At 38.0% G+C, this 14959-nt stretch overlaps 1 protein-coding gene across 1 annotated transcript in view; it reads right to left on the bottom strand.

The window, feature by feature from the left end:
* COBLL1 (cordon-bleu WH2 repeat protein like 1) overlaps positions 1-14959 on the bottom strand; it is a 54380-nt gene that overhangs the window by 38334 nt on the left and 1087 nt on the right. Inside the window, exons 3-7 of the mRNA XM_019470901.1 lie at positions 12670-12847; positions 8120-8271; positions 5559-5639; positions 1758-1834; positions 305-484 (exon numbers count right to left, since the gene is read on the bottom strand). Of these exons, the coding sequence (XP_019326446.1) occupies positions 305-484; positions 1758-1834; positions 5559-5639; positions 8120-8271; positions 12670-12847 (668 nt within the window). The remainder of the gene's footprint in view (positions 1-304; positions 485-1757; positions 1835-5558; positions 5640-8119; positions 8272-12669; positions 12848-14959) is intronic.

Here is a 14959-nt window from a genome sequence, read left to right as displayed (position 1 = left end):
TACTTGGGAGAAGAGACCGACACCCACCTCGCTACAACCTCCTTTCAGGTAGTTGTAGAGAGCAATAAAGTCTCCCCTGAGCCTCCTCTTCTCCAGGCTAAACCACCCCAGTTCCCTCAGCTGCTCCTCACAGGACTTGTACTCTAGACCCTTCACCAGCTTCGTTGCTCTTCTTTGGATACACTCAATGTCCAGGCTTACAAAACTCTTGTATTTTACTGAGTGATTAAAACCTGGATGAAGGTTGAAGTAAACTAGAGCAAGAAAAGAAAATTAAACAAAAATGTCATTCTGTGTAACTTACCTCCCATTAACTGTAGTATACTTGATCACATCTCCTGGCAGGACCACTGATAGTTCAATATCTTTATCGACTACATTCTCTTTCTGTTCCATGATGAGGTTGGCTGATGCTGTGTCATCAAATGGAGAAACAACAATGGGTTTTGTTTCAGATGGAGGAGGCGTTGCTTTAGATTTTCTTCTGAAATAAATGGATAAAAATTAAAAGTCAAGTATGTCTTTATAGATATGATTCCATACTGGCAAACTAACAAGTCTCAGAACAGGAATGAACCACACAATTCTTTTCACTCAGACTGTGTAAGTGATATGTGCAAGGAAGGGATGAGAGAATATTTTCAACATACAATCAGTGGTGACAGAAGATACAACAGGCTAAGGTATCTACAATATTAAAAAAAAAAAGCCCAATAAACATCAAGCCCAAAACAAAAAGGGTTTTTTAATATATATTAAAAAAAAAGTAAATTAATTACTTTTTTTCTCCCTTGGGTTATGCAAAGGACCCTATTTGTGCGTTCTCCAAACAGAATTACTGGATTAGTATAAACAGAAATTCTGTACTATGCAGTATGAAGCCAAATTGCACTGACAGTATGTTTAACATATAGGATAGATAGGCTAGGGAATAATCACACTTTTCCTCCCCAAATTTTTCTTTTGATTATTAAAATCATTCAAACAAATCCTACCAGCTCTAGTCTATTTACTTCTATACAGTAATAAAATAGCAGTATAACCAATACTACTGTGTTGTAATATTTCTTGACATTTCAGTCACAATATGCTTTCACATTTTCCCCTCACCTATGCTGATTTCCTATTTATGCTGATTTCCTATTTTAATTTTCTCACTATCCTTTCCCATCTTAGTGACAAAGCAGTGTACTCTTGAACGCAGAGTGATCAATGAATAAATTTCACTTATTTAATTTAAAAAAAAAAAAAATCCAAAATGGTATAAAAGGAAAACTCTCTACATCTCTTAATATACTTATGTTACCATAAATTCTGAAGGCAGGACTCTCATGTCCTACAACATATAGTCCGTCATCCCCTTTTATTCAAATAACTTTCCACAATTCACCAATATTGTCACAAGGAAAAGATACTATTATTAAAAAAAGATACTATTATTAAGAATTTCACCACTAGAAACAAAACCGAAACACAAAGTTCATGAGAACTTTTTAATTTCTTATAAACATTCTTTTAAAAAGCTTGAATGGAGCCACATTCACAGACAGTTAAAGTACATTTTAAACATAATACACAAAGGTTCCAAAAATACTCTTGCAATTTACATTCTGGAGCTGTACCAAAGTTTGTTTACTTTAAACGTAACCAAAGAAATTAACTTCTATAATTGTCCTACGAATTAAAACAAGAGATCTAGCGTACAACAATTAGAAACACACATCTTTCTTGCGAAAACAAAGTTTAAAGTCACTCACAACGAAGAAGAAACAAGGTCCAGAGCAGCATTGCAAAAGTCGACTGTGTAATGAGACTTCACATGACCGACGTGTTGCTGAAAGTGCTTAGAGTTTTGAACTTCAGAACTCCGTGCTGAATAATTAACTATTCACAGCCTCTCAAACCTCATCAGAAGTACCCACAGACCTCCAAACACACTGAATGAGGATTCACCATCAAAATTTATACCTCCTCTCTGTTAATGTTTTAAATTACTTTTGGTGCGCCCCATGTACAATTTGAGATGTGTGGTGTTAGCTGCAAATTTAACTTTGGTCTCTACAGCAACTCGCCTGGGTTGTTTCTGGGTTATGTGAACATTGCAAAAATGTATGAATCAAACTTCTTTTTACTCCTCCCCCACTTTTTTTAGCTTTCATATAACTGCCAAAAAGAAATTATTAGCCAATACAGAACACCAATACAGCTATTAAAAAACAAAAACCTAAAAACTCACCCTATAACCTGTTATTAATACCAAAAAAATCCAAACCCAAAGTGAAGCAGCACTGCTTTTCCCCTTCTATACTCATTCTTACAACTTGCAAGTGACTTCAAATGACCATTAAATGATACTTATTGCAACTGAACTCAGAATTTAATCCTTGAAGACTACATGCCACAGAAATACTTGTTTGCAAATGCTAGTGGACTCTATTTTCCATTAAGCAGACGAACGCAATTTCATTGCTGGAACTCTGCTATCACTAGAGAGTGCTCAATCACACAGAGCAATAAACGCACGGTCCACATCAGTAAAATGCGGCTTTATTTATACAGTGTCTAACTTACGCTGTAGAGAGCTAGCACTGATAAAATACTCTTGTCAAAACTTGTGTGCAACAGCTATATAGATGAAGTTCCATGTATTTATAAAGAACACATACACACACACGCAGGGTCAGCCAGTCTAACAAGGTTGGCTGAATCCCCCCCCACACCACTGCAGAGCTGTGTACCCTACCCATCTCTAGCGCATCTGCATGTTCTTTATGGTTAGTTACGCTTAAGTTTCCCGCCCCACACAAAAGGAGGAAAAATCTCCAAGTATACTTTCTCAGAAGTTATGCTGAGTTTTTGGCAACCTCTTCTTAAACAACAGGGATCCCAATACTTTCATTTTCTGTTTCCAGATGCCGTGTCTCTTTTTTCTTCATTTTTCACCAATTCTCTCATCTCTCATTCTTCGCCCAAAGTATTTACATTTGGTCTTACAGCTTTTTCATTTCCTGAGTTTGTTTCTCTGCCTTGCCACAGGAGAGGCTGCCTGACAGGTAACGGAAGCCCTGCATTCCCAGCGCCCCACAGCTGGTATTGGGCAGCAAGAACAATTCAAGTTACCATGATTATTACAGCTACAGGTGTAAATCAAAAGCAGCAAGTGACAGGATGGTGGAAACACACCTGCAGGGGTAGTTTTAACCTACCAACCCTCCCCTCCTCTTTTGTATTATGGGGCTTCCAAGAAGCTGATACAGGTGATTTCTCTCACAAAGGCATCCTCCACACGCCATTTTATTCAAGCACCAAAAAGTAAAACCAGCATTATCCAAGTAATTCCAAGTCTACAGCATCATTTCAAACACTTATCCATCATAAAGAACAAACAAAAGCCCAGTTCCCTCTTGCCTTTTCACCTCTACCAGGTAGTAAGCAAATCAGGAGATCTGCTGGTTTTTAATGAATTTGCTAAAAAGACAGAGAGAGTGGTTAAGGTGGTTTCTTCTCCTGAAAAGAAGAAAACCCTTGATTTTTAGTAAGACAAAATACAGCCATAACAAAGAGAATGAATTCCCAATCATACAAAAATAACACTTCAGAGGTCAGAAAAAAGGTGTTCAGTAAATGGTCTCACTCACAGCACCTTTCATGTTCAGGTAGCTTCCACATGTGCTAAGAGCTAAGCAGACCTATTCTAATTTTCAAAATAAACATTAGAAGGAGTTAGAACAACCAAAAACATACTCTTTATTTTCATGGCTACTACAGAACTAAAGGAAAGCTGCGGGAAGAATCAAAGTACAGCTTATTTAGCGATGACATAGAGGGAGTTAAGAGAAATTTTAACCAAATAAGGCCACAACTCATAATATAAGAACACCTTTGGAAATTGTGCTGCAGTATCCTACACAATGCAGTATCCTACACAATATCTTTCCTTGTCTCCATAGGTCCCAGCCCCATCGACTGACTGACCTTCCCTACACCGGACATTAAAACTGCCAATCTCAACTCACCTGAAGGGATGTGCTCCCCACTGTTTTATCACCAGATAAACAATTCCAGCTACCTATTGCACTGCAACAGCTTGAGTGTCATCTTCTGTTTAACCAATTGCTTAAGACAAAGCAGGAAAGGAAAAAAAAAAAGAAAAACACTAAGACAAAGCAGGAAAGGAAAAAAAAAAAAGAAAAACACAAAAAACCAACACAACTTTCTTCTCTGATTCTTCCTAGCCTTGGAAAAGGCAGCCAGAAGGACACCCACAACACTCTCACAGGGTCCCACAAACACAGGCTGGTGCAGCCTGGGCAGAGTTTTTATTTCCCTTGTTACCAGTGCACCTGCAGCCCACTGCTTACACCAAGTCTTTCAGCTAGTCCTCATCTTCTGAGATTATATTGTTTCCAAGAGAATAGATTCATATCTCTCAGAAATTTAAATTTCTGAAGTCCCACCTGCAATTCCCACCAGTCTTTGTGACAGAATACAGTTACTGTAAAGACATTAAAGAATTCTTTCAGCCAAATGCAGATAGAAGACTTCATCATTTTGTGAAGAAAAACAATACATATTTTAAAATCAAATGCAAGGCCATAAAGTCAACATTTTACGTGTTTCAGATCCCACTTCTACAGAATAAAGTGTCATTGCTCTATCTCAACATATTTCCTGCTTGCCAAAAAAAAAAATAATAGTGTCAATGATCTGAATGTGTGGAAGCCCTTGTTAAAATAAAGGTCTGGCACAGTAAATAAATAAAGCATCTATTTATTTGATTTTCAAAAAATTCCTGTTCGAAAGTTATGAGCAGTATATTTTTAACTATCAGTAACTAGAGAAAGGCACTTAAAAATAATGAGAAATACTTGAACTGACAGTGACCTGGATATTCCAGTTATCACCAGCACTTCCTTTCGATAAGGATCACTTTCCCCAAAAAACTGCAGAAAGAAAGAGGAAACCTATCTGCTAGATCTGTGCACAACCAAAGGCTACAGCATAAAAAAAAAAATCCACCTCTTCAAATCTCGGTATCAAGGAATATTAATGTTTACAGCACTTAACTTCCCGGTTTGAGCACAATTACATGAGACACTATACAAAGACAGCTTGATAGCCCTCTCACTGAAATTATTCTGGATCTAACCTCCAACATCAGAACCGTCTCTCAAGTTTTCTATAGCAATCACCTAGGACAGGAAAGGTCATGAGGGACCTTACCTGCAATTCAGTCATCCCTCAGGTACTGAAAAAGTTTATTAAACATAGTACAATAAAAACCTTCTACTGCACAACAGATGGACTTAAGTTTGTTAATTTTACTTACGACACCATGAAAAACACTGGTTTATACAAAGAGCAACTACACATTTTTTTATGTCAAACTTCACAAAATTATATATGCCAAAAGTACAAGCAGCACTTCATTTTAATTTCATTCAGTCAGAAAAGGATCTAGTTCTACTAAGATCACGTCACGAGAGGAAAAAGGCCACTGCAATAAAACTTCTTCTAGAGCTTTTCTTGCCTTTCACCTCTCAACCCCAAGCAATTACTATAATGCGTTCTCGATTATTACGATAATGCTGCTCCACAGCTACGCCATAGTAGCAGACAGCCGAAACCTTGCACATCATCTGCTCAACCAAGGAACAGTTGAACAAGAGTTCAGGCCTACACTGAGTACATTAATTTGTTTTGTTTAGGAAGATACATCAGTTTTGGCCAACAGGTATACAAAATATTTAAGCCCCTAATTTCGCCTATAAGCATTCCCAGCCCAATACTCATCTTTAATACTCACAGAATAAATTTGTCTTCTACACTAAGCAAAGATCATGAAAGTACCAACTTTCCTCCTGTTTATTCAGTTCCCTCTTTGTAGATTACGGTTTCACAGCATCACCACTGCACATCTTCAAGATCAAACACTACTTGCTAGGAAAAAGCTTGGAGACAACTGCAGCATTACTATCTGATTCTGCTCATCATAGTCCAGTAAATGACTGAAGTTATCAATGCAAGTCACTCAAAAAATCACTGCTATATGTTTCAAGGCATATGTATAGATAACCTCTTTTAAAAAAAAAAAAAGGGGAAGTATTTCATAAGACATAAATGTTCAGTAATCCACATTTTAAGTTAGTTCGCAAGTTGAACGTCCCAAATGGGGACTTGATAATTACATAATCAAACACATGAAAAATGGAGTATTTTACAATAGTGTCTATTGTCTACAGGCCAGTCTGAAACGCCAGTTTCATCTGCAGTATAATTATGGATGATATTTTTGTTTTCTTTCCTTTAGTGAAATGCAGCTCGATTTTCATTTTTATTGTTCTTAATCTGAATACTAACAATCGCATTGACATATCTGTTCCACATGGAGTACTTTTCTTTTAGCTTGAGAACTGGAATACACAGCTTTTCTTGTTATAGTAGCTACATAGATGTTGTAAAGCCACTCTGCATAACCTTGTGATAGACTGAAATGAAAATACTCAAGAAATAGGACCATTACTCTTCCCACCCCTACCCCCACCAGCACAGCAAAATAGCCTATATATGAGCACAGGATTTATCTTCCATGCACATGAAGCTTTTTTTCCTGTCTATGATCTGATACTTGGCATCTAGTCTCTTAAAGCAAAAAAACCTTCTTCCAGAGATCAGTGAAACACTACATCTCAACTACCTCTCACTACTGTGTGCTGCATCTTACTTCCTCTGTACACACATATTTCTAACAAGTTGCTTGAAACAAATTCTAGAATTTTTTCAGTCATTTAAAGTTTTAGATCAAGAAGTCAAAAGTTATGCTATACTTGTATCAAAACACTCTCTGCACAGCTGTATTGTTCTTGTGATTCAGCAACTGAACTTAATACTAACTAGTACCAGCAAAAGTCTATGTATTTTAAAGTTGGTAAGAACAAGGACTCACAAAATCCTCCTGCCAGAGAAAGTACAGTTGTTTCTATACAACACACTTTATGTTATGGCACACTTGTTGGCAAATTACAGTTCACTCCTTAGATTCTCTGATCAGGGCTTGGAATGGGAAGTCCCTAAATTTACTTACCTTCTGCTACCTTTACAGTTGCATTGTCCCAATTTTAGCTCTAATACTCCTCCAAATAAGACTGCCAGCTATCAGTCAAATCTAATGGAGAACAATGACTGCACAAAAGAGTATGCTTTTAGGAGCACTTCCAGATGAAAGAAAACCTTTGACATAAAGAATGTCAAATAAACCATTCAGAGACTAATGTAACATCTCAACTCCTCCTATTTTCTTCAGAGTCACTGTCGGTTCTGGATTTTCAGTGCTGGTTTGCCCTAAAGCTGCTACAAAACACAATTCATACCATGACCATCCCATAATGGGAAATGGGCACTATGTGGTGGAGGTATGTGAAGTGACGAAGACATTTCCTTGAATCTTTACGACTTGCTAAACACATAAGGCTATGAAGGCAAACTCCCAGAACTAACAGTCAGCAAGTAGACTTTGCTCCTCAAGAACAGAGTTCCTACCTTGAGGTGGGCATGAAGATACAAAAGTGAGGCAACTCTTGAAAACTACCCTTAGTGGAGTCTAGGGTTTACAGCAGAAGCCCATGCAATGGATCAAGTGAAGTGGCTGCCATTTGAGAATGTGTTCTTTCTTCAGGTAAAGTTACTGTCTACTGTTAGAGCCCATCATGTATTTGGGTCTTGCACTGAGAGACTAAGACAAACATGAACAGGGAAAAAGGCTCAGATAAACTGGGAAAGCAAACCACAACAACCTGCAAGGAGATCAAGAACCAAGCTTGAAATAAAGTACAGACTAGAGAAACTAAGCAAACCAACCAAACAAAAAAACCCAAAATGCTGAAAATGTGAAGGAAAAACACAGAAACAGCTTTTTCCTGGTCATTGCATATCTGTTGTAAAGACAATCGAATGAAAGAGTCCAGACATCTCACCTCAAACAAGTATCACTGAATGTGATGCTTTTGGTGTCTGCCAACCACTCCCAGCTTTGACTCACCTTTTTATAATACATGAAATAGGTATACAATCATTAGACTCAGCATGAATCTTTACCTTTGCTTAAGATCTATGGCTGTACGTATACACCGTAAAACTTCTTTGTTCCTCCCTTCTTACATAAAACAGTCTCTAAATTTTTCTTATGCAAGGAAATTAAAGTTAAAGACTGAAGGTAGTCTTGAATGGCACATTCAACTTTTGCTTTCAATTCCAGCACTGCTTGCCAAGAATCTAAAAGAAAAAAAGTCACAAAACTGATAATATTGTGTCTTCCTGTGGACATTGTTTTCTGTGATCCAAAAGCAGTTATGTGAAAACAAAGTAATCAGACTCCTCAGCAGTACATTGCTTTCCTCTCTAATGCTGTGATACGTTGTCCACATTCACCTTTTAATGAAAGTCTTAAAACAATATAGTTTTCTTAATCACAATCCTTAAGACCAGACAACTTCTGGCATGTGACAGAAAAGCTATTCCAAAACACTAAGATTTGTTCTGCATATTAGAAGACTTACAATTTTGGTTTTAAAGTATCAGCAGACCATAATGAGCAGTTTCTAAAGTGGAAACACTTCTTTCCACCCTCTAACTGAATGTCTGAACTTCCTACTTTGGTCTGTGGCTGATGTTTTCTAAGAAGAGAGACCTACATGGGACTGTAAACATAAAATTGACCTAAGAACTATTCTCATTTCATTCCTAATGGAACTTTTTCACCACGTCCGGCATTCTCACACTAAGATTAACCTGAAAACATAACATTTATCTGAAGACTTCCACTTAGTCTCTAACTTGCCATCACCTCTACTTCTACCTAAATCATGCTCAAAGAAGAGTCTGCTGTTGCTCATGAAAAGCACCTCTCTTTTTGGTGGAACTTAAAATAATAATTTTTAACTGGAGTTTGGCTAGTTGAAATATCACATTCTATTCATCTTGACTAAGTTATTACCAGGCACACAGGTTTCTACACAAAATTTGGGTTGCCAGAAGTGCTGCAAAAAAGGTTACTTTTAAGTTAGTTTTAACATACTGTAGTATTCTAATATTTATCCTTAACATTAAGCAGCCCGAGTATTTGCTGTACCAGCCTCATGGCATCTATATAACGTGCCTATCAGCCTTGATACTAGGCTTTCATCTCGAGATCAGTATCACTGTTTGATACACAGTCTATCTCTTTATTTCTACGATAAAAGCACCAGCTGGATGTTAAGATCAAGGTATGGATCAATGAGAGTCAAGCACTGTCCATTCTTAGGTTATACCTTCAAGCCAGGCTTATGATACATGTAGGACAAAATAAAGGAAAAATATTTGCCGTACCGGCTCCATAGAGAAATATGAGCTTTCAGGTTCTGAACTCATCTGCTTAGTTATTTGGGGAAGATTCTGAGGTTATATGGTATGGTTATCGTGTCTAGCAGGTGGCTCAATAGGTGCCAAGTTCAGAAACACATTTTAAGTTCAATTTCCAGGCAGAGGAACAAACATGAACAATTTGTAAATCTTTTGATGTAACGGGATATTTCACAGTGCACTTCTCTATACAGATTCCCAAGGCTGAAAGGAGACCAAAATTGCAAATAATACTGGTATTTTAAAAATATTACATAAGAGTAAGATGGTACTAGAAATGAGGCACCAGGTAAATAGTTCTCCCAACACAAAAATGTGTTGTGCAACTGATATACCAACTGACATGTCAGTAGTAATGCTATGGGTGATAAGATTATTAATAAACTGATCTTTGAAGATTATGAGTTTACTCAGCGAGGTTCCAACAAACAACAAATCATCTGCAGATGTTCTCTTACTTATGCCTATATTCAGATGACTGCTACAACGAAAGCAAAAAATGTAAAATACCTATGTTTCCACTCTCTTTCCATAAATAAACTGGATCAAGAAAACGAGGCATCCCTGGAATCAAGACATGTTTTCAAAGCTCTTGCTAGAGAAAAGTTTTTCCTAGTCAATGGGATGTGTGGAATCCCCCCCTCAGTAGCCTCATAGCTCTGAAGAAAAGAATTTTTTTTAAAAAGTCTTATCCTAGAGAGAAATAAATCACAGCACTGGGACGGTAACCATGACAGTAAGGTGAAAGCTTAATGGAATCTTCGGACGTCTGGTTCACACTAAAAGCGAGAGAGCAGCAAATGAATCCTCCAGTTCCCTCCAGACCATTTGGAACAGACACTTGCCCGTCTGATTGTCTGTCCCCATGGCAGTGGCAGTCTTGAAAACAGAAGAGCCTGTATTCGAGCCATAATTCATGCAGTGGTTTCTCTTATTACAAGGAAAAAGGGGAGATTCAGAGGCAATGTAAACACAGATCTCTATGGTACAGGCATGTTTTTAATTGTGCCCCTCAGCATTAAAAGGGGCACCAACTTCAGTATAAGCTTATGTAATGTAATTAAGTCCAGTACAAATTTAAAACTTTTCTAGAAAAATGATTCATTCATTGCTGTTCAAAGCCAAATCATAACTATTATTACGATGATCTTTTCAAGCTCACTTAAAACATATGAAAGACTACCCGACTCCTGAGCACAGATAGCCACTGAATTAGTGTTGTCTTACACCATTCAACAAAACATAGTTAGTTCCTCTCTAGGCATAAGAATTGCCTTGCTGTTAGGAAGACAGCCAAGAGCTCAGAATCCTAGCAGGCAACAGAGGATAAAAAATACTTTATGCTATAAATTAGCATAAAGTGTATTATTATTACTGAGGAATTATAGAAATGTGTTCTGATACAAAAGTTCCTTTGCAGCACATTCTCTTGTGCCAAAAGAAATATTTCTTTTTCTCCAACCCTAAAAAAAACCAAACAAAAAAGAAGAGGTGTAGTGGAAAATTAGTTCCAACGATGCTACTTCAAAGGAGGTTAAGAACTTAGACTTCTGAAGTAAATAGGACTAACACAAAATACAAATACAAACTTGGCATGTCCATGCGCAACATACCTCTGCAGTAAGCAGATACTTGTATCTATTTGCAACCTTTTCACAAAGTATCAAATGCAAAAAATAACCCAGATTTACTACCAAAAGAAAGTACAAAAAACTTGAATGACATTCAAAACTATTAAAACTTCCTATGACTCACTTAGCCTTTATTATATTTATGTTATGAAAACAGCCTGACAGAAAGGAAGGAGAGCAGGGAAGAGAAAGCAGTAAATCTGTAACAGTAATTGAGTAATATATAACTGGCTGAATAAACAGGAAAAGAAAACAAAGAGCAGTTTGAACTGAAAGGGGGAGCTTAACCTTTGATACGCTAATAAACCTAACAAATGCTTAAAACTCAAGCAAACATGTTACCTCCACTAGGAACAAACCCTCAAATCTTTTTCAAGAACTGCTGTAAAAGGATGCTCATACAGATGTTTTTCTCCCATGACCAGTAAGAAAAGTTCAATTAAGGGCTCTCAAATAGAGCAAAACCTGAATCTGCCCTTCTGGCCGTTATCTCCTAGTCATGAAAGCAGGTATAACACCACTGTCTTTTCAAAGCCTGCAGATGAAACACCTAGCTCTGCTCATGGCTTTTTCAGCTGCTATTCTGAACATCAATAGAGGTAAGAATTGTCAATTTATCTGAGCTTTTCTGCTGCTGCTTTTCTCTCCTGTTCAAAATTGTGTTTTAGAAGTAACACTGGAGGCAGGCACTGGATGGATTTAGAGGTTGGGAAGGAAAAGAAAAGCAGAGCCACACAGCGGCCAGGAAAGAGGCTAATACAGACCCTTCCCTTTTTCCTCACATACACACATGCCTCAAATATAGGTATGTGGGTGTAGGTGTGGGTGGCTAATAGATAAAATAACACAGGACAGCAGCTAGGAAGCTCTGGAGTAACAACAGGGAAGACAAACTTTACTCCCTCTTTCTTTTAGCTGCTGTAAAAGGTTGGGTTCAGCTGCAGCAGTCCTATTTCCCAGCTGAAGGTTCAGATACAGGAAGAATAATTGAGCCAAGCACAGCGATGCGACTTTGGAAATCACTGCAGCCAATTTCTGGGTTTTATGCAGGTGTTTGGAACACAACAAGCCTTCTCCCCTGTAGAAAGCTCTTCAGCCACCAGGAGCCTTCTCTTAGCAGTTATGTCCTTTAGCTACCTAAGTTTGGTAAAACTTCAAAATGTTTTGTACATTTGCATAACCAAGAAATAGGAGGGTTTAGTAAATTGGAGAACAGACATGATATTAAGCACTGGAAGAGAATGTGAAGCAGGGAAAGTTTCCTATCCTGAGCAAGAAGCTTAAAAAAAAAATATATATATATACACACACACACAGATGCTATGTGACACGAAGAATGGACAGAGAGTTTCTACACAGATAACCATGTCAGCAAACAAGGCATCTTAGTTCATTACAGGAAAGAAAATGAAAGAGAAAAAAAGTTAAGTTCAGGCTAAGAAATTGTATTAAAACCAGCATTTTCTTTACTAGATGGCAAGAGAAGCATCTTGGCAGTTAATATCCTGAAAGCTAGGATGTAATAAAGAGGTTTCTCATGAAGTATAAACAACGTAGATTTAGTTCCCCAAACAGAAGCACCGAGCATCTCGGGCTAACACTCCTTGCAAAACTAAGAAGAACTGCTTTGAGTACCTACCTGCCACCAGATTCTTCTGCTCGTCTTTCACAGCTTCTTCCTCAACACTCCCTCCACTCCCTGCATCCTCCTCAGAAACCAAAGTGGGAAACCCTCTTACCTTCAGGAACAGGGTTGCATTTACTACCTCCTCAAATGTCAGTGCTGCTGCTGGAGCCCAAGCCTCATTTCTTGTGCACTGTGTGAGGGGAGATAGGTGGTACAAAGCACAGCCAGAAGTCCTATCCCAGTTCTCTTCATAGCATAAGCCCAATCAGCAGTTTTCATAGCCCCCTTTGCTGCCGCTGACAGCAGAAGCTCCCTCCCCTTTGTCCTACTTTAAATTAAACTCCCTCATTGGTTGGCAATTCAGGGCCCCAAATGAATGCTATTATTTCCTCCCCAAACTCATCCCCATCTACATAGAAGAGTTGTCATTAGCCCCCTTCTCCGCTTTCTTCTGTACACTCAAAATCCCCTAGATCCATTTCTTACTTGATTCTTGCAACAGGTAAGGAAGGAAGAAGATATTTCTTCAAAGAAGGCTGACTCTCTGCATGATGGTGGTAACACCAAAGCTATTTTGGATGACCCACTACTTCCATTAGAAAGCCCCTGCTCTTTCTGAAAAAGGGTTCAGGACTTCAGCATTAACTATAAAGTAGGAAAAAATTATTTAGGAAAGGGAGAAGCATACTTCTTACTAACCTTTATAACTGTTAGCAGCAGCAGCAGCCTGCTCTGGGGAATGTAGAGAAACTTTCCTATACAACTATGCTGATGAATAATTTGCTTAACTACTACGCTTCACTCCTGTATTCACCCCCTCATCCTTTTCAACTTTCACTCCGCAAGTTTACACCCAGTATTTTTCACTGCTGATTTTTTAACATATTAACATATCATTCCGTGCCGGAAGCATACTGACTTTTGCAAGAAGTTCAACTGAACAAGATTTCTTAAATTCTTTCTTTGTTGCTGTAAGCAAAGTGCATCTTGGCATTGTGCAGTTATTTAGGTATTTAGTCTATTTAAGTATTACAAAATTGTTGTAATGCTTTCCATGATAAACAAAAGTGATATATAATATTCAAGGCATACACAGAATACACAGCAAGGACTTTACTATATTAAACACTAAAGGCATTGACTTTTACAAGTTATTACAAACAACAAGTGTTTTTCTTCCAAACAAAATTTTAGATCAAAATCAGACGAAAGACAATCAAAGTCAGAAAAGTCTTACAGTCTGAATGAAATAACAACATTCCTCATTTAAAATAATCTCAATAATCTCGTTTGAACTTCTAGGCCCCAGTGAGCAACATAATTATTGTTAGTATGACACTCACCAGTAAGATAATACAAGTATTACTTTGAAGCCATTCTGCTGATCATCTAAACAAGGAGAGGGAAGAAGAACAGCTAAAATTGATTAAAACTACTTTTCTGCTTACCTCCAAGATAACACAGGTTTTTCTTCTCCATTAAAGTCACATGAATTTCTTTCAATAGCATATGTAGGTAGAAGGGGCGGAGTGTGCGTGTGCATGGCAAGCTCACTGTTGTTCCCTTCTGCTACTGGTGACATCAGTAAGCCTACCTATTTATAATCCCACCACCTGACCAAACAGCCTACAGAGTACATCTAGAGATTTGTATAGCCATTAATCCTGACATATCTACTTCAGCCAATTCAAAAGACAGTATTAAGTAGCTTTGTTATGTCTTCTGTGGCTTTATACCATAAAAAGAATCCAATCCTGTTTTCCGCGCCCCTTTTATTTTTACAAGACAAGTTTAATGGGAAGTTTTAAAATGAGGACTCTTCCTTCCCTCCATGCTTTTTAGCCTTCCCTATTTCTCTGTCTGTAAGATACCCAACTAAATAGTTCAGGTGAGCAAATTTTAGTGATCAGTGGAATACTTAGGCAGCAGAGGCAAATAACCATTTACATCCAGTTAATTTGATCATCAGTACTACCTACAAAATTATTGAATCATGGAATGGTTTGGGTTGGAAGGGACCTTAAAGATCATCTAGTTCCACCCCCTCTGCCAGGGGCAGGGACACCTTCCACTAGACCAGGTTGCTCAAAGCCCCATCCAGCCTGGCCTTAACACTTCCAAGGGAGAGGGCATCCACAACTTCTCTGGGCAACCTGTTCCAGTGCCTCACCACCCTCATGGTGAAGAATGTCCTCCTTATATCTAATCTAAATCTACCCTCTCCCAGTTGAAAGCCATCACCCCTTGGCCTATCACTACATGCCCTTGTAAAAAGTCCCTCTCCAGCTTTCTTGTAGGCCCC

The sequence above is a fragment of the Aptenodytes forsteri genome, unplaced genomic scaffold (genome assembly GCF_000699145.1).
Source record: "Aptenodytes forsteri isolate BGI_AS27 unplaced genomic scaffold, ASM69914v1 Scaffold255, whole genome shotgun sequence".
Classification (NCBI taxonomy): domain Eukaryota; kingdom Metazoa; phylum Chordata; class Aves; order Sphenisciformes; family Spheniscidae; genus Aptenodytes; species Aptenodytes forsteri.
This window is presented reverse-complemented; position numbering and strand designations above follow the sequence as displayed.